General features: G+C 40.3%; 1 protein-coding gene across 4 annotated transcripts; it reads left to right on the forward strand.

The window, feature by feature from the left end:
• The first annotated feature begins 266 nt into the window (after nt 1–266).
• On the forward strand, nt 267–15,404 carry cox4i1 (cytochrome c oxidase subunit 4I1). 4 transcript variants are annotated; one of them, XM_043706608.2, is made up of 6 exons: nt 299–315; nt 5,228–5,274; nt 5,443–5,522; nt 7,844–8,008; nt 11,856–11,987; nt 15,139–15,404. In XM_043706608.2, the coding sequence occupies exons 2-6, from the start codon at nt 5,267–5,269 to the stop codon at nt 15,273–15,275; spliced, it is 522 nt and encodes a 173-aa protein (XP_043562543.1). In that variant the 5' UTR covers nt 299–315; nt 5,228–5,266; the 3' UTR covers nt 15,276–15,404. The 4 variants fall into 4 exon arrangements, with proteins under 4 accessions (XP_043562548.1, XP_043562543.1, XP_043562544.1 ...); XM_043706609.2 differs by lacking the exon at nt 299–315 and adding an exon at nt 544–562; XM_043706611.2 differs by lacking the exon at nt 299–315 and adding an exon at nt 606–623.
• Nucleotides 15,405–20,086: the final 4,682 nt, after the last annotated feature.

The following is a 20,086-nucleotide window of genomic DNA, read 5'->3' on the forward strand; positions in this document are numbered from 1 at the left end:
CCATATACATCCTTCATGGTGAAATCTCACACCCAGTCCATATACATCCTTCATGGTGAAATCTCACACCCAGTCCATATACACCCTATATGGTGAAATCTCACACCCAGTCCATATACACCCTATATGGTGAAATCTCACTAGTCCACATACATTGTGCATTTGAATGTGTGCGCAACATACACCCCCTACTGTTCGCTCCCTGAACTGCTGCCTGCCGCCTGGGACGCCATTTGACCCTGACTTCCTGCGGGGTGGCGTCAGTTCCGCCCGCGGTAACTTGCTTTCCCGTTGCTGTGGTGACTGATCGCTCGAGTGAGTGACCGCCTCTCTCTGCCCGTCCGGGGCCTCGGCCTAGCGGCGGCGGTGTCCGCCCTCCCGCCTTCGGGAGCCGCTGGAGCAGGGTCTCAGGCGTAGGGGTGGGGCGTTGGGGTTGGGAGATTGGGAGATTGGGATGGGCCTGTCTGACCCAGGGAGGGACATTGAGCGGGTGATGAGTGACCTGACTGCCCCGTTTCACAAGGTCTGCCAATGAGGGCAGTAACTCTGCGGCTTCAGCACGGTGGGGGCCGACTGCAATTAAACTGAAATAACCCCGCCCCAAACACATCGATTATGTCAGGGTGAGGGAGGTTAGTTATACTGGGCACTGGGTGAGGCAACATCAGCAGCAATGTGCACAGCGTCGGTCACACAACGGTGTTGGAAGTGGTCCACAAAAGTTTTATCAGTTTGATATCTGGAATCCCCCGAGGATGTCCCATCGCACTCAGTGAAACTATGTATTTGCCATTGAGCTTGTCTGTCTTTTGCAGCCTTTAACGACTTAAATCAGGATGTACATGTCGGTATTATTGTAAGGAATTACGGAGCCAAATGTATTTTTCTCTCTCCAGCACTGAGGTGTTTATCATGAGATGGACCAAATATTATTATTTTTCTGAAACCCCGCTCATCTGATATAATCATTCCTTAGTTCCCTCAGGCTAATCTGATGTCAGCGGGTTTTCTGGACAGATAATGTTTGAAAGAATGACAATACTTTCAGTACAATTATCGACTAATAACAAGGTTGGAGTGCAGTAGATCAATATCAAGATTTGAGAGCAGAGCATAAGTATTTGTCAGGATTATTTTAAATCTTCAAACTAGAATTCATTACATAATTAGCAGTTGACATTTGAAATATTTATTAATCTTTTGATATTTTATTGAGGTTAAGTTGCAGGCATAGCCAATGGATCATCTATTATGTGCACTTTGACCTTTCACCCTAGATGCTGGTAACATGAGTTGTCTACAACAGCCCCAGTAGAAGTCATAGAAACAGGTGTAGGTAGGCAGTGCTGCCCAACACAATACTGCAGCCTTTTTTTGATTTAGAAAGAAAGTACACTGAAATGATAAAGTCTACTCCAAATATCTGCTTCTTCCTCATAGAGTCATAGAGATGTAGAGCACGGAAACAGACCCTTCTGTCCAACTCGTCTATGCCGACCAGATATACCAACCCAATCTAGTCCCACCTGCTAGCACCCGGCCCATATCCTATTCATATCCCCATCCAGATGCCTTTTAAATGTTGCAGTTGTACCAGCCTCCACCACTTCTCTGGCAGCTCATTTCATACATGTACCACCCTCTGTGTGAAAAAGTTGCCCCTTAGATCTCTTTTATATCTTTCCCCTCTCACCCACCCCAGGGAAAACTTTGTTTATCCTATCCATGCCCCTCATTATATCATAAACCTCTATAAGGTCATTCCTCAGCCTCCGATGCTCCAGTGAAAACAGCCCCACCCTATTCAGTCTCTCCCTAAAGCTCAAATCCTCCAACCCTGGCAACATCCTTGTAAATCTTTTCTGAACCCTTTCAAGTTTCTCAACATCCTTCCAATGGGAAGGAGACCAGAACTGCACACAATATTCCAACAGTGACCTAACCAATGTCCTGTACATGACCTCCCAACTCGTATTCAATACTCTGACCAATAAGAGAAAGCACATCAAATGCCGCCTTCACTATCCTATCTACCTGCAATTCAAATTTCAAGGAGCTATGAACCTGCACTCCAAGGTCACTTTGTTCAGCAGCACTCCCTGGAACCTTACCATTAAGTGCATAAGTCCTGCTAAGACGTACTTTCCCAAAATGCAGCACCTTGCATTTATCTGAATTAAACTCCATCTGCCACTCCTCAGTCCATTGGCCCATCTGATCAAGATCCCATTGTAATCTGAGGTAACCTTCTTTGCTGTCCACTACACCTCCAATTTTGGTGTCATCTGCAAACGTACTAACTATACCTCCTATGTTCACATCCAAATAATTTATATAAATGACTAAAAGTAATGGACCCAGCACCAATCCTGTGGCACTCCACTGGTCACAGGCCTCCAGTCTGAAAAACAACCCTCCACCACCACCCTCTGTCTTCTACCTTTGAGCCAGTTCTGTATCGAAAGGGCTAGTTCTCCCTGTATTCCATGGGATCTAACCTTGCTAATCAGTCTCCCATGGGGAACCTTGTCGAATGCCTTACTGAAGTCCATATAGATCACGTCCACCCCTATGCCCTCATCAATCCTCTTTGTTCCATCTTCAAGAAACTCAATCAAGTTTGTGAGACATGATTTCTCATGCACAAAGCCATGTTGACTATCAGTCCTTGCCTTTCCAAATACATATACATCCTGTCCCTCAGGATTCCCTCCAACAACTTGCCCACCACCAACGTCAAGCTCACTGATCTATAGTTCTCTTGTCCTTACCACCCTTCTTAAACAGTGGCATCAAGTCAGCCAACCTCCAGTCTTCCGGCACCTCACCTGTGACTATCAATGCTACAAATATCTCAGCGAGGGGCCCAGCAATCACTTCCCTAGCTTCACACTGAGTTTGAGGGCGTCCCTGATCAGGTCCTTGGGAATGTACCTATTCTTGTGTTTCAAGACATCGAGCACTTCCTCCTCTGTAATATGGACATTTTTCAAGATGTCATCATCTGTTTCGCTATGTTCTATATCTTCCATGTCCTTTTCCACAGTGACACTGATGCAAAATACTCGTTTAATATCGCCCAGATCTCCTGCAGCTCCACACAAAGGCCGCCTTGCTGATCTTTGAGGGACCCTATTCTCTCCCTAGTTACCCTTTTGTCCTTCATGCATTTGTAAAAACCCTTTGGATTTTCCTTAACTCTATTTCCCAAAGCTATCTCATGTCCCATTTTTTCCCCTCCTGATTTCCCTCTTAAGTTTAGATTAGATTACATTACAGTGTGGAAACAGGCTCTTCGGCCCAATAAGTCCACACCGACCCGCCGAAGCGCAACCCACCTATACCCCTACATTTACCCCTTACCTAACACTACGGGCAATTTAGCATGGCCAATTCACCTTACCTGCACATCTTTGGACTGTGGGAGGAAACCGGAGCACCCGGAGGAAACCCACGCAGACACGGGGAGAATGTGCAAACTCCACACAGTCAGTCGCCTGAGGCGGGAATTGAACCCGGGTCTTTGGCGCTGTGAGGCAGCAGTGCTAATCACTGTGCCACCGTGCCGCCCACAAAGTATACTCCTACTGCCTATATATTCTTTTAAGGATTCACTCGATCTATCTTGTTTATACCTGACATATGCTTTCTTCTTTTTCTTAACTAAACCCTCAATTTATTCAGTCATTCAGCATTCCGTAGACCTACCAACCTTTCCTTTCATTCTAACAGGAATATACCGTCTCTGGACTCATTTCTGAAGGCATCCCATTTTCCAGCCATCCCTTTACCTGCGAACATCTGCTCCCGATCAGCTTTTGAAAGTTCTTGCCTAATACCGTCAAAATTAGCCTTCCTCCAGTTTCGAACTTCACCTTTTAGATCTGGTCTATCCTTTTCCATCACTATTTTAAAACCAATAGAATTATGGTCGCTGGCCCCAAAGTGGTTCCCCACTGATACCTCAGTCATCTTCCCTGCCTTATTTCCCAAGAGTAGATCAGGTTTTGCACTTTCTCTAGTAGGTACATCCACACATTGAATCAGGAATTCTTCTGTGCAGTTATTGCTTATTTGTTGCTGGCATGCATTTTGCAATTTAATTTTGCTTTGTTGCCCTACAACCATGATGGATGTTAATTTTACAGGATTATTTACCTCTGTCTTTATTATAGTACCTTTTTTAATGATTGTGGTCTAGTCTACCAAGTGTCAGTTCAAATGAATTACATGTAAATTGGGAAATGAAAAATCACAGAATCAAATAATTATAATAGTTTATTACAGTAGATCTTTTGGTGAAATGATTAAACTGGACACACTTGTACAGGAACGTTACAATATAATTTCACTTTAGCATGGGTGTCTGTCTAAAATTATCCATAAGTCAATACAGGGTTTTGTTTACAACTCTGCTGCAGATGTCTATTGCTAACATAAAGTTACCTTGCAAGAATTGCATTTGACGTTTATTAATCTGAATGCTTATGTGTGTTATATTTTTGAGTATTTACACATACCTTTACTTTGCTATGTGACCATGGTTAAGTAGTCTGCAGTAAAACTGGAAGGTTTCTCTGAATTTAGAAGGGAGGACAATCGAGGAAGTGATTGTGGTCAGGCTGTGAGAGGTTTCTCTGTCCCTAACATTACTTTCAACCATTAGTAATTACACTTAATCTCTGAGGGGTTATATGTAATTGATAAATGTCAATAATGATCTTTAGCTCTACAGCTTACAACTCTTGCAATGAAGTTGTTAAGGTGCAAAATTTGACGTGGGAGAGTGTTAGACTAAAGATTTACTGGTCCCTGGTTCAATCCCAGGTTTCAGTACGAAGAGCGTTTCCTGACCGCTCCAGCCTTTGTTTACATAGGTTCAGGGTGAGAGGGGAAGGATATAAAAGGGACCTAAGGGGCAACGTTTTCATGCAGACAGTGGTGTGTATGTGGAATAAGCTGCCAGAGGAAGTGGTGGAGGCTGGTACAATTACACCATTTAAAAGGCATCTGGATGGATATATGAATAGGAAGAGTTTAGTGGGATCTGAGCCAATTGCTGGAAAATGGAACTAGATTAGGTTAGGATATTTGGTCAGCATGGATGAGTTGGACTGAAAGGTTTGTTTCCATGCTGTACATCTCTATGACTATTTCGTTAATGGAAGAAACTTGGAATTATGAATGTGACTGGATGTATTTAATATGTTGAGTTTTGGTTTTACAGGTGAATGTTCATTTCTCAACATTGGTCTTCCACTTTTTTATGAAAAGGTGATCTTTAGTACTTTGGCCTTGCTTGTGAATTGTTAAAGCGTTGGTAGTTTGGAACTGGAATTACGTGGTGTACTTGATGCTTCAGACTTTTACTTTATAAAACGTACTATTGTGTCACTGACAGACACACGACTCTGACAAATGTCCTTTGTAAAATCTTTGCAGAATGTTGGCTTCAAGAGCTCTGAGCCTGATCACCAAGTGTGGGATTTCTACTTCTGTTTGTATCCAAGCCCGTGGACATAGTAAGTTGTAAAACAATTGTGGTTGGAGGATCTAAATTCTAGTGCTACATTAGATGATCCAATATTGATTGCACATTCTGAATCTCCATTGCTGATTCTTTGTCTTAATTCATAACTTATATAGTGTTGCATGTTTCGGTAACAGATAAGATTTCAATAAGGTTTGTTTGGTTTTAATACAATGTATATTGTCTATATACCATAAAATTGATTATGTTTTGGGTGATACCACATTTTATAATATTTTGTTGACCTTTGCCAGGTAACTTTCAGCTATTCAGAATTTACTGTGATACCTCTCCTTTCACTTTGTGAAGGAGCAGTTGCAGAATATTTGCATCAAAATCAGTCTAGATATTTCTGTGCCTAACCTTTTTGAAAAGATGCCTAAATTGAAACAAGGAGCCAGTTGTATAGAGCTTGGATCAATAGTCAAAGTGTTTAGCTAACTTTATTCAGTCAAAATTTGTATACTTATGTCAGTGTTCAGCGAGTGAATTATAGCTGTGCTGAAAGTTTGAAATGTGTTTTGATTTGAAGAAAAGATAACCTTACAATTGCTAATCTTTATAGCAGAAACAGTGGTACTTAGGAGCAGGCCAATCAGCCCCTCAAGTCTGTCCCTCCATTCAATGAGATCATGGCCGATCCATAGCTTAATTCCATATTGGCCCAACTCCGTATAATTCACCTTGGCTCATATCCTTTAGTAACAAAACTTTAATCTATCTCTAATTTAAAATTAATAACTGATCTAACATCAACTGTTATTTGTGGAAGAGAGTTTCAAACCACTGCCGCCCCTACCCCTTCTGTGTCGGAGTGTTTCTTAACTCCTGCCCTGAACAGTCTGGCCCTAATTTTTAGGTTTGGCCTCTTAGTTCTAGAATCTTCAAACAGTGGAAATAGTTTATCTTTGTACTGCTAATACTCTTCAATGGTTTTGATTTGGGCAGGTGATTAAGTGTGCAGTGCTTTTGTTTTTTGTGCAGCTATGAAGATGCTGTAATTTTTGTGTAGCCTTTGTAAGTATTTTGAGTCAGTATGTGGGTGCGTAAGCTTGTCTGAGTCTTATTGAGAACCCTTTACATTGTCTTTTGGAGTTGAAATACTATCTACGACAGGATTAACATCACTCAACTCCTACCACATGCACAGCTAACATCCTAATCTTAAATTTGCAATAAGTGCATCATGAGAATGGTACCCGTGTTTAAAAGAAATTATTCTGTTGACAGACCTGAAAAGTAATATACTCACAAGGACTAGACATCTGTTTGAATATTTTAACTCTGCAGTATCCAATTGCACAGAGTATGTCTCTAATAATTTTGTATCTACTTCATTAGCCAGATGTTCAAAGCTGGGTTTCCAAATACTAATTTAAAATGCCGTCAAGGTGTGGTTGCTGGATTCTTATCTGCACTATTTCATCTTTCATGCAAACTGCTAGGGACCACCTTTACTTTTCCGTTTTAGACAGTAATCCTTGAACATCTCTAATCACGAAATCCAGTTTGTCATCATTGTAATTGCAATAAATTTTGTCCTTTTGTGGACCTTTTGAAATGTATGCTAAATGTGCTTCAGTGCTTTTGTGCAGTGCAGTGCACAGAATTAAGTAATCTAAATGTGGACTGACAAAACCATTATCTCAACATATATTATAGTGTTCTGCCTATATTCTCCTGCTTCAATTGTTTTACCACATTTACCTGTCTGGATACTAAAAGTGATTACTCTTCTTCATTCTAAATATCTTCCTCTTTCAGTCCTTTTTTAAAAATCTTGTATGTATTAGCACAATGTGGAAAACATCAAGTTTTACATTTAAATTAAATTGACTTTTCAAGCCCTTTTCTATATTGTACGCTCCATTATATTTTTAGTGTGTTAAGGAAACCTGAACTTGTTGGAAATCCATATTTTGATTGTAAATGTAGATCAGAAACTCTAGCATTCTTATCAAAATACAATCTTATCAAAAACACAAATAGCAGGAAAATCATTACAATCATTAACTTTTAGACTGAATATAGCAGATGATAAAACGCAAGTGAAACTAGTCACTAAATTATAATTTAGCCAGAGGCTTTTGCTTAGCACTCTTTGCAAGTGATGTGAATACTGAACTGTATGATCAGTCACTGGTTTCAGCATATTTAACCAAGATTTACAGAGATTTATAAAAATACTACAGAAGGAAACCCATGAGGTGATCAGAAATATTTTTAACAATGATTTTCCTTTGTGGGTGTGTATGCCTGTGTTTAATGTTATTGTGTGCTGATGTAATTGAGAAATGTCCTGGTTTTCTGTAGGTGTAGCAAAGATTGGAGCATGTTCACTTTCACCTTACTATGATCGTAAATGTGAACCACTTACTGCTGTTGACTTTGTGGAACAACTGTCCAGAGAGCAAAAGTCCCTGAAGGAGAAGGAGAAAAGTTCTTGGGTTTCTCTTTCCACTGATGAGAAGCTGAAGTGTAAGTAACTGAAATGATGTATAAACTGCATGTTGGTATTGAACCTGTCTGATTAGTGGGAGTAGTTGAGGAGGGAGAATGCGGAGTAATTAATTATGGAGGAGAATGTGGGGCAAGAGAGGATGGAGACTGATTTTGCTCCATTCACCTATGATTTGACTGCATGGATTGCTAGGTGGCTTTGATTAGTACAGGACATGAATATACTCAAGGAAGAGATCTGTTTACTTGAATTATTAATATCCAGAATCAAGATCTGAAAGCTCATGTTAGTATGTCTTGAGCCTCATTCACTGGCAATGGAAGCATTTTAAAGTTATCGATTGTTTTCACCATGCCTGAAGGTGCTGGGAAATCTTTGTAGGCACAAATCTGACTCAGATGTCAAATTTCTGATATCTATTTGGTGAAGAAATAGATAGAAGTCAGTCTTTACTCAGTTTTAGATTTGTTCAGAGTGAAATACCATAACTGTATAGGTCCTATCTCTATTACCCAACTCCAGTGTCAGTAAATGTTTCACTAAAATAAGACAAAAATCTGTTAGTAATCTGAAATAAAAACAAAAATTGCTGGAGAAACTTAGCAGGCCTGGCAGCATCTGTGGGGTACAACGGGGTTAAAGTTTTGAGTCTAGCCACCCTTCGTCAGAAGTCATTCTGTTAACTCTGTCTCCAGATGCAGCCAGATCGGCTGAGTTTTCCATCAATTTCTGCTTTTGTGTCAATAAATGTTTCTGTATTTAAAATTATCAGCCTGTTTGGACATGTTATGACACAACTCTAAATATTGCTACCCTGAAAGTTTCATTCCCTGATTGACAGTTAGAGATCCAGATCTTCACCACGAAAGTTAATCGACCTGCTTCGACATACATCTGGGATAAATAGGAGTTGAACCTGGACCTTCTGGCCCACTGTGCCACATTCCCTGATTGCTTGATATATTTTTATCCAGTGTATTGGGACATACTTTGGCACATCTCTGGGGCCAGGGTGGGTCTTGAACTTGTAACTTGTAGCCCAGAAACAGGGGCAATATCATTGTGCCATAAGACCCATTCCAGTAGGCAAGCTTAATTAGTCATCATAGTCAGTTTGCTGTGTCTGTCTCTACTGAACCTTAATTGACCAAGTTCTTCTTTGTGAGTCTCGATGATTGATGGGCTATTTGACTGTGGAGACATTACAGAAGTTCAATCCATCATCACCTGGCATCATAGTACTATTTTGGGGTAGATTCATTAGACAATATTAAGTATTCTTGGGATAAGTTAGGGCTATTTTTCCTGCAGTGACGGAGGCCTTATAGAGGTTTATAAAATAATGAGGGGCATGGATAGGATAAATAGGCAAAGTCTTTTCCCTGGGGTTGGGGAGTCCAGAACTAGAGGGCATAGGTTTAGGGTGAGAGGGGAAAGATATAAAAGAGACCTAAGGGACAACTTTTTCATGCAGAGGATGGTGCATGTATAGAATGAGCTGCCAGAGGAGGTGATGGAGGCTGGTACAATTGCCACGTTTAAAGGGCATTTGGATGGATCTACGAATAGGAAGGGATTAGAGGGATATGGGCCAGGTGCTGGCAAATGGGACTAAATTAGGTTAGAATATCTGTTGGCATGGACGAGTTGGACCGAAGAGTCTGTTTCCATGCTGTACATCTCTATGACTCTGAATCTAAGTTCAGAGAATTTCACAGAGTTGAATGCCAGCAGTCAGCCTATCGATGATGTGCTGATGGTTTCAAGAACAATGCACTGTCTTCAAAGTATTTCCATTTCTGTTACTGTGAATTTTCCTCGTCCTGCACCTCGTAGCCCGCTAACTAGGCTTGGAATTAAGATTGATAGGCCTTAAAATTGCTCAAGCTCAATGAATTATATATATTATATTTGAATAACTGCAGGTATACAGATGATTTTCAATACTAAGTGCAGAATGTTAAAGCTGTGTATTTAAACAGAACAACGACCACAACCAAAATAATTTTTGATAATCTTGTCAATGTTTTACAGTTGATCCTCCACTCAGTTCATCACTCCAATAATATTCAGATAGGATTCATTTTAATCAAAGTTGATGTTTTAACTGTCCTGCAAACCATTGTTTTTATTCACTCGTGGGACGTGGACGTTGCTGGCTGTTCAGCATTTTATTGCCTGTCTCAAGTTCCTATTGAGAGAGTGGTGGTGAGCTGCCTTCTTGAATCATTGCAGTCCACATGTTGTAGGTTGGAGGCAATTAATGTGGAACATGCAGACATGAGATTAATAACATAAGAAGTAGAAACTTGCATAGGCGATGCAGCCTTTTGAGTCTTTTCGCCCATTCAATATACTACGACTGGCCTGCTTCATCTCCACCTTCTTGCACGATTCCCTTGTTCCTTATTGTCAGTGGTTTCCAAATAGTCATTGATCTCAGTCATTAAATATACCCAATAACCAAGTATGCACACTTCTCTGTGGTAGAAAAGAATTTGCTCTGATGTCAATAGGAAGTGGCTGACTCCTTATTGTGAGACTGTTCTATGCTTCCCAGTCAGATGAATGATCAAGCATTAAGCATCTTAAAAATTTTCTTTCAAAAGGATCGCCCTTCATTCTTGTTGATATTGTGCTAAGTATCTGAATACTTATTTGTGTCCTACCTTTCTACCCCTTTTCGTCAGTCAAATGTATCCTTAATTTGATGTTTAATTTTCAGGCTTCTTTCCAAATCATAACTGAAATATGAAATTAAAAAAAGACAATTACTTGGTTACATCCCATTTTATTTTGAAATATTTGTGTGGCAGCTGATTTTTAAAATCCATTGCATTTTTTGTTTGCCTCTCTAAAGTTCTTTCTCCTTTGTGGTTCTAAGAATTAGGTGTATAGGAACAAAAGTACACCATTTAGCTGCTCAAGCCTGTTCTTCCATTCAATAAGGTTATTGCTGATTTATAACTCCATTTATCTGCTTTTGACCTATATTGTTTAAGGCCTTTGCTTGACAAAAATTTGTCTAGCTCAGATTTCCAAGTGACAACTGACCTAGCCTCCATTGCCAATTGTGAAATAGTGTTCAAAGTATCTTTCACCCTTTCTGTGTAGAAGTGCTTTCTAATATTGCTCCCAAATGGTCTAGCCCTAATTGTCAGGTTATTCCCCCTAATTCTAGAACCCTCACCCAGTGGAAATAGTGTATTGGGCAATGGTTATGAACTTGTTCCAGGGCTTTTGGTGATAATTAATTGATTCTTCAAAGTGAAGAGCCCTTACATTGAGACACAATGCAAAATTCTTCTCCATCTCTTCTCAAGTGCAATACCTGACTCACGCATGGCCTTTTCGTTTCTAGTAGCCTGGCACACAAATAAAATAACTTCAACAAGCAGGTGGAAGTGAATGAAGTTCAGTCTTCAGAACATATTGATTGTGTAACTATACTTTATTGTATTTTGGTTTTAAGTCTAGAATAATGCAGAACTAAAGATGGTCATTTGATCCAGTGCACCTGTGCTGGCTCCCTGAAATTGTTTTTGGGGTAGTCCTATTCCCATTGCCTTATTTCTTCAGCAATGCAACCTTCTCCCCTTTATTATTTATCCTATTTGCATTTGAAAGTTATTAAATCTGCTTCCACCATCCTTTCAGGCAGTATGTTCCAGCTCATAATGTGCTGCATTACAAAATAACTTCTCTTTGTGGCTCTCGTTCATCTGGTAAATAAGGCGTCCAATGGTTTCTGACTGCCGTCGGAAGCAGTTTCTTATTATTTCATCAAATGTTTTCTCATTTTGTTCACTTATATTAAAGCTCTAACCAAATTCTTATTCAGATAGTTTTTGTTTATTTCTTCAGTATATCGCATTCGCTTTCACCAAAGCTTTGTGGAAATAGACGAGGGATCAAATGAATGGAAATCTGTTATTGGTGGAACTTTATTCCTGTTAGGTTTAACTGGACTGTATTTTGCCTGGCAGAGAGTGTATGGTAAGTGAAGCTAAGTCAGCTGCATAAGATTAGTGAAGTTATGTAAATGGTGGCACTGAATGATACCTAGTATTGGGAAGAGTGGTTTAACACTGCAGTTTGCTTACAAATCAAGGCATTTTTCAAATTTTACTTTTCTTCATTATTTTCCTGGGATGATAGTGTTGTCCATCGTCAACTGTCTTTGAACTGAGTGGCTTGTTAGACCATTTCAGAGGTCAGGTAAAAATCAGGCATTGTTATATCTGAGTCACTTGCAGGCCAGACCAAGATACAATGGCAGATTTCCTTCCCTAAAAGGATTTTAGTGAACCGAATCACTTTTTATGACAGTCAGTAGTTTTATGCTCACCATTACTGTGACTTACTTGCAATTCCAGAGCTTTATTAATTGAATTCAAGTTCCACCAGTTGCCTTGGAGAGATTTGAAGCTATGTTTCCGGAGCATTAGCCATAGGCTGTGGACGGCTTGTCATGTCACAGTACACCACATTTTCTGTGTAAATGAAATTTTTAAACCACAGATTGGTTAAGGGAGATTGTACAGCAGATCAGGGAGTGGTAGGTTGTGCTGATTGTTGAGGCCACGTTGGAGCATTAATGCTGACATGGATTGTTGAGCTGGGTTGGGTATGTGCTGTATATTCTCTGTAGTAATTCTGCATCATTTCAATGACAAAGACTTCATTCTATTTCCAAATGTCTGGGCATATGAAAATGTCATCGAGTTAGGAATATGAACATTTATACTTCTCATTGCCGCAGAAAGGCTGCAATATCAACATCATCAAGGATCACAACCACACCAGTAACACACTCCTACAACTTCTTCCGTCAAGCAGAAGATACAGAAGCTTGAGCACATGCACCAACAGGTTCAGGACCAGTTTCTTCCCTGCTGTTATTAGATTGATGAATGGACTCTCTAATTTCAAATAACGTTGAGCTTGTTAATATTGCTTCTCCTATGCATCTCCTATGCATTGTTGCCTGTATGCGTCACTCTTTCTAAACACCCTATGATCTCTATGCCCCTGCTTACATTGATCTGCCTGTAGCGCTTGCAAACAAAGCTTTTCACTGTACTAACGCACACATAGAGTCCTAGAGATGTACAGCGTGGAAACAGACCCTTCAGTCCAACCCGTCCATGCAGACCAGATATACCAACCCAATCTAGTCCCACCTGCCAGCACCCGGCCTTATCCCTCCAAACCCTTCCTATTCATATACCCATCCAAATGCCCCTTAAATGTTGCAATTGTACCAGCCTCCACCACTTCCTCTGGCAGCTCATTCCATACACGTACCACCCTCTGCTTGAAAAAGTTGCCCCTTAGGTCTCTTTTACATGACTACAATACATCACATCAAATCAAAATCACTGGCAACATTTTCTATTGTATAAAACTGTCAATATTCCTTTCCTTTGCTGTAGTGACACATGTGCTTTATGAAATAAACATGCCTATAATAAAACAAATTGAAATGCTACCATTGGTAAAGGTCAAATCACTAACAAGCCGGCAAGATTTCCAAGCAGAGGAATTACATATCTATATAGAGTCACAGAAATGTACAGCATGGAAACAGACCCTTCTGTCCAACCTGTCCATGCTGACCAGATATCCCAACCCAATCTAGTCCCATCTGCCACCACCTGGACCATATCCCTCCAAACCTTTCATATACCTATCCAGATGCCTTTTAAATTTTGCAGTTGTGCTATCCTCCACCACTTCCTCTGGCAGCTCATTCCACACATGTACCACCCTCTGTGTGGAAAAGGTTGCCCCTAGGTCTCTTTTCTATCTTTCCCCTCTCACTCTAAACCTATGCCCTCTAGTTCTGGACTCTCCCACTCCAGGGAAAAGACCTTCTCTATTTATCCTATCCATGCCCCTCAGGATTTTATAAATCTCTGTAAGACCACCCCTCATCCTCCGACGCTCCAGGGAAAACAGCCGTAGCCTATTCAACCTCTCCCTATAGCTCATATCCTCCAACCCTGGCAACATCTTTGTAAATCTTTTCTGAACGTTTTCAAGTTTCACAACATCTATCCGATAGGAAGGAGACCAGAATTACACGCAATATTCCAACAGTGGCCTAACCAATGTCCTGTACAGCCGCAACATGACCTTCCAATTCCTGTACTCAATACTCTGATTAATAAAGGAAAACATACCAAACGCCTTCTTCACTATCCTATCTACCTGCGACTCCACTTTCAAGGAGCTATGAACCTGCACTCCAAGGTCTCTTTGTTCAGCAACACTTCCTCGGACCTTACCATTTTCCAAAAATGCAGCACCTCAAATTTATCTAATTTAAATTTCATCTGCCACTTCTCAGCCCATTGGCCCATCTGATCAAGATCCTGTTATAATCTGAGATAACTTTCTTCGCTGTCCACTACACCTCCAATTTTGGTGTCATCTGCAAACTTACTAACTATACCTCTTAGGCTCATATCCAAATCATTTGTACAAATGACGAAAAGTAATGGACCCAGCACCAATCCTTGCAGCACTCCACTGGTCACAGGCCTCCAGTCTGAAAAACAACCCTCCACCACCACCCTCTGTCTTCTACCTTTGAGCCAGTTCTGTATCCAAGTGGCTAGTTCTCCTTGTATTCCATGAGATCTAACCTTGCTAAGCAGTCTCCCATGGAGAACCTTGTCAAAAGCCTTACTGAAGTCAATGTAGATCACATCTACCATTCTGCCCTCATCAATCCTCTTTGTTACTTCAAAAAACTCAATCAGGTTTGTGATTTCCCACACACAATGCCATGTTTACTATCCCTAATCAGTCCTTGCCCTTCCAAGTACATGTACATCCTGTCCCTCAGGATTCCCTCCAACAACTTGCCCACCACCGATGTCAGGCTCACTGGTCTAAAGTTCCCTGGCTTGTCCTTACCACCTTTCTTATACAGTGGTACCATGTTAGCCAACCTCTAGTCTACCAGCACCTCACCTGTGACTATCGATGATACAAATATCTCAGTAATAGGTCATACGTAACTTTCTCAATTATGCTCATTTAACTTCTGATTAAAAGGCTGAACAGCTTTTAGAAGTGTTAGATTCTAGCTGGAGAGTCTCATTATTGTCTGTGGTCTAATGTGTGTTTCTATTCACAGTGTATATGGATGTTCCTCACACTTTTTCTAATGAATGGAAGGCTAAGCAGACCAAGAGAATGGTGGACATGAGGATAAATCCAATTCAAGGCTTTGCTTCAAAATGGGATTATGAACACAACAAATGGAAGAAATGAATATGCACTGAACGTTTTAACTATTACTTGTTTAACATTTAAATACTAGCTTGTGCGTTTAGGAAGTAAATTTAACAGTCTAGAGTTAATCTGCAAAATTTTGATAATAAATTTGACTGGTTCATGTGAGTTTGTCTGTGAGCAGTAATCTTTTTAAAAAGCAGTAGTTCTAACTTTGGTTGAGAGGGATGAGATGGACAAGATTAAAATTTAAAAATTTAAAGTTAAAAGCACAGCCCTTTGGCCCATGATGTTGTGCCGAGATTTAATCCTAATGTAAAATATAATAACTTAACCTGCGCACCCCTCAACTCACTGCTATCCATGTGCATATCCAGCAGTCGTTTAAATGTCTCTAATGACCCTGCTTCCACCAGCACCGCTGGCAACCCATTCAACGCATTCACAACTCTCTGCGTAACGAACCTACCTCTGATGTCTCCTCCATACCTTTCTCCTAATATCTTAAAACTATGACCCCTCGTACCAGTCAATCCTGCCCTGGGGGAAAGTCTGTGGCTATTCACCCTATCTATTCTGCTCATTATCTTGTATACCTCAATCAGGCCTCCTGTCTTCCTCCTTCTCCCCAGAGAAAAAGGTCCGAGCCTATTCAACCTTTCTTCGTAAGGCAAGCCCTCCAGTCCAGGCAGCATCCTGGTAAATCTTCTTTGCACCCTCTCAAAAGCCTCTGTATCTTTTCTATAGTAGGGCGACCAGAACTGGACACAATATTCCAAGTGTGGTCTCACCAGGGACTTGTAGAGCTGCAGCAAAACCTCACAGCTCTTAAAGATGCAGAATCTATAAACAAAACCCAAGTATTTTATTACAGTTTTTTGACCACAGAGTTGAAATGCTTCAATCTGTTTTTCTACATGGTTTTTCAATGTGTTTAAAGACTTTTTCTTGGACTAACCACTGACTTAAATCCTCTAACTTTTTTTTATAACACCACATAATGGTAGAAGGGGAAATTCCTTTCAGTTTTGGTGCCAGTTCCAAGTCCTATTGCTAGAGATGAAAGCAAGGTGGTTGTTTTCTCATTTGTTTAATGTAAATAATTTCTTTTGAGCTATGAGAACAATTGAAGCAGCTTGATGTGAGTCATTGACATTGCAGAATTTGGAGTGACACTAAATGCTTCTGTGAATGTTTATAATGTTGGTGGGTTAGATGGACATTGTGATGTCGAGGAGTTTTATTTCTTACCCTCTAAACATCGAAATTGTACCATGCAAGGTACAAGAGAGGTTATTTGACTGTAAAGTATATCAGAGCTGAGCCCAGCAGCTATGCACTCTGAACAACCACAGGCCAGCCAGTTTAACTTCAGTGGTGGAGTAACTTCTAGGAACAATAGTCAGATAGGCTGAGCAACTTAATGCTGACACTTGTGTCATGATGCTTTTGGGAGGATGAACAAGGCAAGGGAGTGCATGTTGAATGTAGGACCTTGGGCAGTACAGAGACTCAGAGGGACCTTGTTGTGCATGTCCACAGATCCTTGAAAACAGAAGGAAAGGTAGGTAAGGTGACTAGAAAGGCATTGGATTACTTTATTAGTGGAGGTATCAAATATGAGAGCAAGGTGGTTATGGTGAAGCTGTATGTAACATTAATTAGGCCACACCTGGAGTACATGTGTATCTCTAGTCATCACACTAAAGGCTGAATCTGATTGCACTAGAGTGGGCATAGAAGAGATTCACCAGGATTATGCCTTGTTAAGAGCAATTCTACTCTGAAGACAGAGAGAGGCTACTTACACTGGGGTTGTTTTCCTTAAACAAAGAAGGCTGAAGGAAATCTGACTTGAGGTATACAGTACTTAGTTGTAAGGCACAAACACAGGGGAGATGGGGTGAAACATTTCCCCATATTAGAGGGGTCAGTAACCATAGAGCAGAATTAGCATGTTTTGAGAAGATTTGTAGCTCAGGTTGAGGTTCTGGATGTAGGTTTGCTCACTGAGCTGGAAGGTTCATTTTCAGACATTTCACCACCATACTAGGGGTAACATCTTCAGTGAGCCTCCGGGCTAAGCACTGCTGATGTTTCCTGCTTTGTATTTATATATTTGAGTTTCCTTGGGTTGGTGACGTCATTTCATGTGGTGACTTCATTTCCTACAGTAATGTCATTTCAAGTTCTTTTTCTCAGGGGGTGGTAAATGGGGTCCAAGTCAATATGTTTGTTGATACATAAATAGAAAGCAGGAAACCTCAGCAGTGCTTCATCCAGAGGCTCACTGAAGATGTTACCTAGTATGGTGATGAAACGTCTGAAAATGAACCTTCCAGCTCAGCGAGCAACCTACATCCATGGAGCAGAATTTTAGGGTAGAAGGTTTAGAGGGGTTTGGGTATCTGCAACTCACTGCTTGATAGGGTGGTAGAGGGTGGAACCTTTGTGACATTTAAGAGCTATTTAGATTAAAAATTCAAAACGCTGTAGCATACAAGGCTACACGCCAGTGCTGGAAAATAGAAATTGAATAGATGGATATTTGACTGGAATGGACATGGGGCCAAATGGCCTCATTCTGTGCTGTAAAGATTGTACTGACACCAAGACACTAAAAATAATTCAAGACAAAGTTAATATTGACGTGGACACATGGAGAGAAATTAAGGAAAATCAGTTTAGATTTGTTAAGGGTTTTTTAAATTAGCTGGAGCTTTAAAAAGAAAACAGTCAGGGTTGATGGGACAATGTTGTTGATGTTATGTCCATGGACTTCCAAAAGGCATTTGATACAGTGACACAACAGAAAAAATTAGACCTCATGGGAAAAAAAGGGGCAGTATCAACAAGAATGCAAAATTGGCTGAGTGACAGGTAAAAAGGTTGTGGTTAATAGATACTTTGCAAGCTCCAAGAAGGAACGGAGAGGTGTTTCAGTATTGGGATCGATGTTTTTCGTGATGTATTAATGACTTAGACTGTTACACTCTGGTGGCTAGTTTGTTCAGCAGGCGCAGACGGAATGAGCTGAATAGTTTATTTCTGTGCTGTAATCTTTGTGGTTCTATGATGTAGGGGCTCAATTTCAAAATTTGCAGATGATACAAATCTTGGAAGCAATGAGGAACATATTGTACTTCAGAAGGATGAGTTGGTGGAATGGACAGGTAGATGACAAATGAAATTTAATGTGGAGAAATGACAGTTGATTAATTTTGGTAGGGAAAGCATGTGGAAGTAACTTAAAACAGTACAATTCTAAAGGGATGCTGTATCAAAAGGTCCTGCATGTATGAATGAAGATGTCAGGACAGTGTGAAAGCATAGCTGATAGCCTCCAAAAAGATCAATTAGAAATAGATAGTAAATGCCAAGAATGGCCAGATTCCAAGAATGAATTTAAAATAGTATTTAAAACACTAACATGCTATAAAACGGAATGTTTTCTACATGAATTATTTCAACTTTCTGATCTAAAGAATAAAATGAGATAGAAATGACTTCATGTCCAAATGAGAGTCTAAAGCAGCTTGAAGTATAATCCTATTGAAGTGATAATTTTCTGTTGTTGGAAGTTGTGTTGAATGGATTTTATTCGTTTTGACCTTGTATGTTGCGGTTCACTATATTCTTGCTTTCCTTTTTAAATACAAACTGTAACATTGGTCTCACTTCCAAAGAGCTGATAAAGTTATTGTGACTAGAAAAAAATTGGATCTTAGGATCAAATTAACATATGGTGAAAGCTGATTCTATGAATTGTTTGAAAAAGTACTTGAAGACAAGATTCAGAGAACGAGTTTTGAGAAGATTTATAGTTCAAGTTGAGTTCTGGATGTAAGTTTGCTCACTGAACTGGAAGGTTCATTTTCAGACGTTTATCACCATATTAAGTAACATCTTCAGTGAGCCTCTGGTGAAGCGCTGGTGTTATGTCCCGCTTTCTATTTTTTTTAAGGTTTCCTTGGGTTGGTGATGTCATTTCCTGTTCTTTTTCTCAGAGGGTGTTAGATGGGGTCCAAATCGATGTGTTTGTTGATAGAAACATGGCATTCCACCCTCTGAGAAAAAGAACAGGAAATGACATCACCGACACAGGAACTGATATCATCAACCCAAGGAAACCTAAACAAATAAATAGAATGTGGGACATAACAGCAGCAGCGCTTCGCTGGAGGTCACTCATGATGTTACCTAGTATGGCAACGAAATGTTGGAAACGAACCTTCCAGTTCAGCAAGCAAATTTACATCCATGAGATTTAGATAGCTAGAGCAAACAAAAATGGGATATGACTAAGCATAACAGCCCTTTCCAAAGGTGAGCGCATGCATAATGAGCTGCAAGGTTCTGTGACTTCAGTCCCTTTACCACTGAAACCCTTCCTGGTATATGCCAGTTGCAGCTTCAATTTCAATGCACAATTGTTGATGTCCAAAGGTGCAAAATACAGCTTCCTGTCCCAATCACCTACTACCAAATATTGCAGAACAAGTTTGAGAGGCTAGGAGCAAATTACTGCAGATGCTGGAATCTGAATTGAAAACAAAAAATGCTGGAGATCACAGTAGGTCAGGCAGCATCAGGGAAAGAAAATAAGTTAACATTCTGAGTCTAGATGACTCGAAACATCAGCTTGCTTTCTCTCCATGGAACTGTGATCTCCAGCACGTTTTGTTTTCAGGTTTGACTAACTTTACCTAATGACATGATTTCTTCTGGTTTCTTCTCTGACAACACAATCAGTTTAAAATCCTTGTTGGCTATGGAATTTTTAAACTAAACTGGATGTTGACTCTTTGGTGACAGTACTCCGAAACTTTGTGAAGTCTTGCCTTATCTCC

Source organism: Chiloscyllium plagiosum, unplaced genomic scaffold (genome assembly GCF_037043375.1).
Source record: "Chiloscyllium plagiosum isolate Xiang-an unplaced genomic scaffold, Cpla_swu_hap1 HiC_scaffold_17, whole genome shotgun sequence".
NCBI lineage: Eukaryota > Metazoa > Chordata > Chondrichthyes > Orectolobiformes > Hemiscylliidae > Chiloscyllium > Chiloscyllium plagiosum.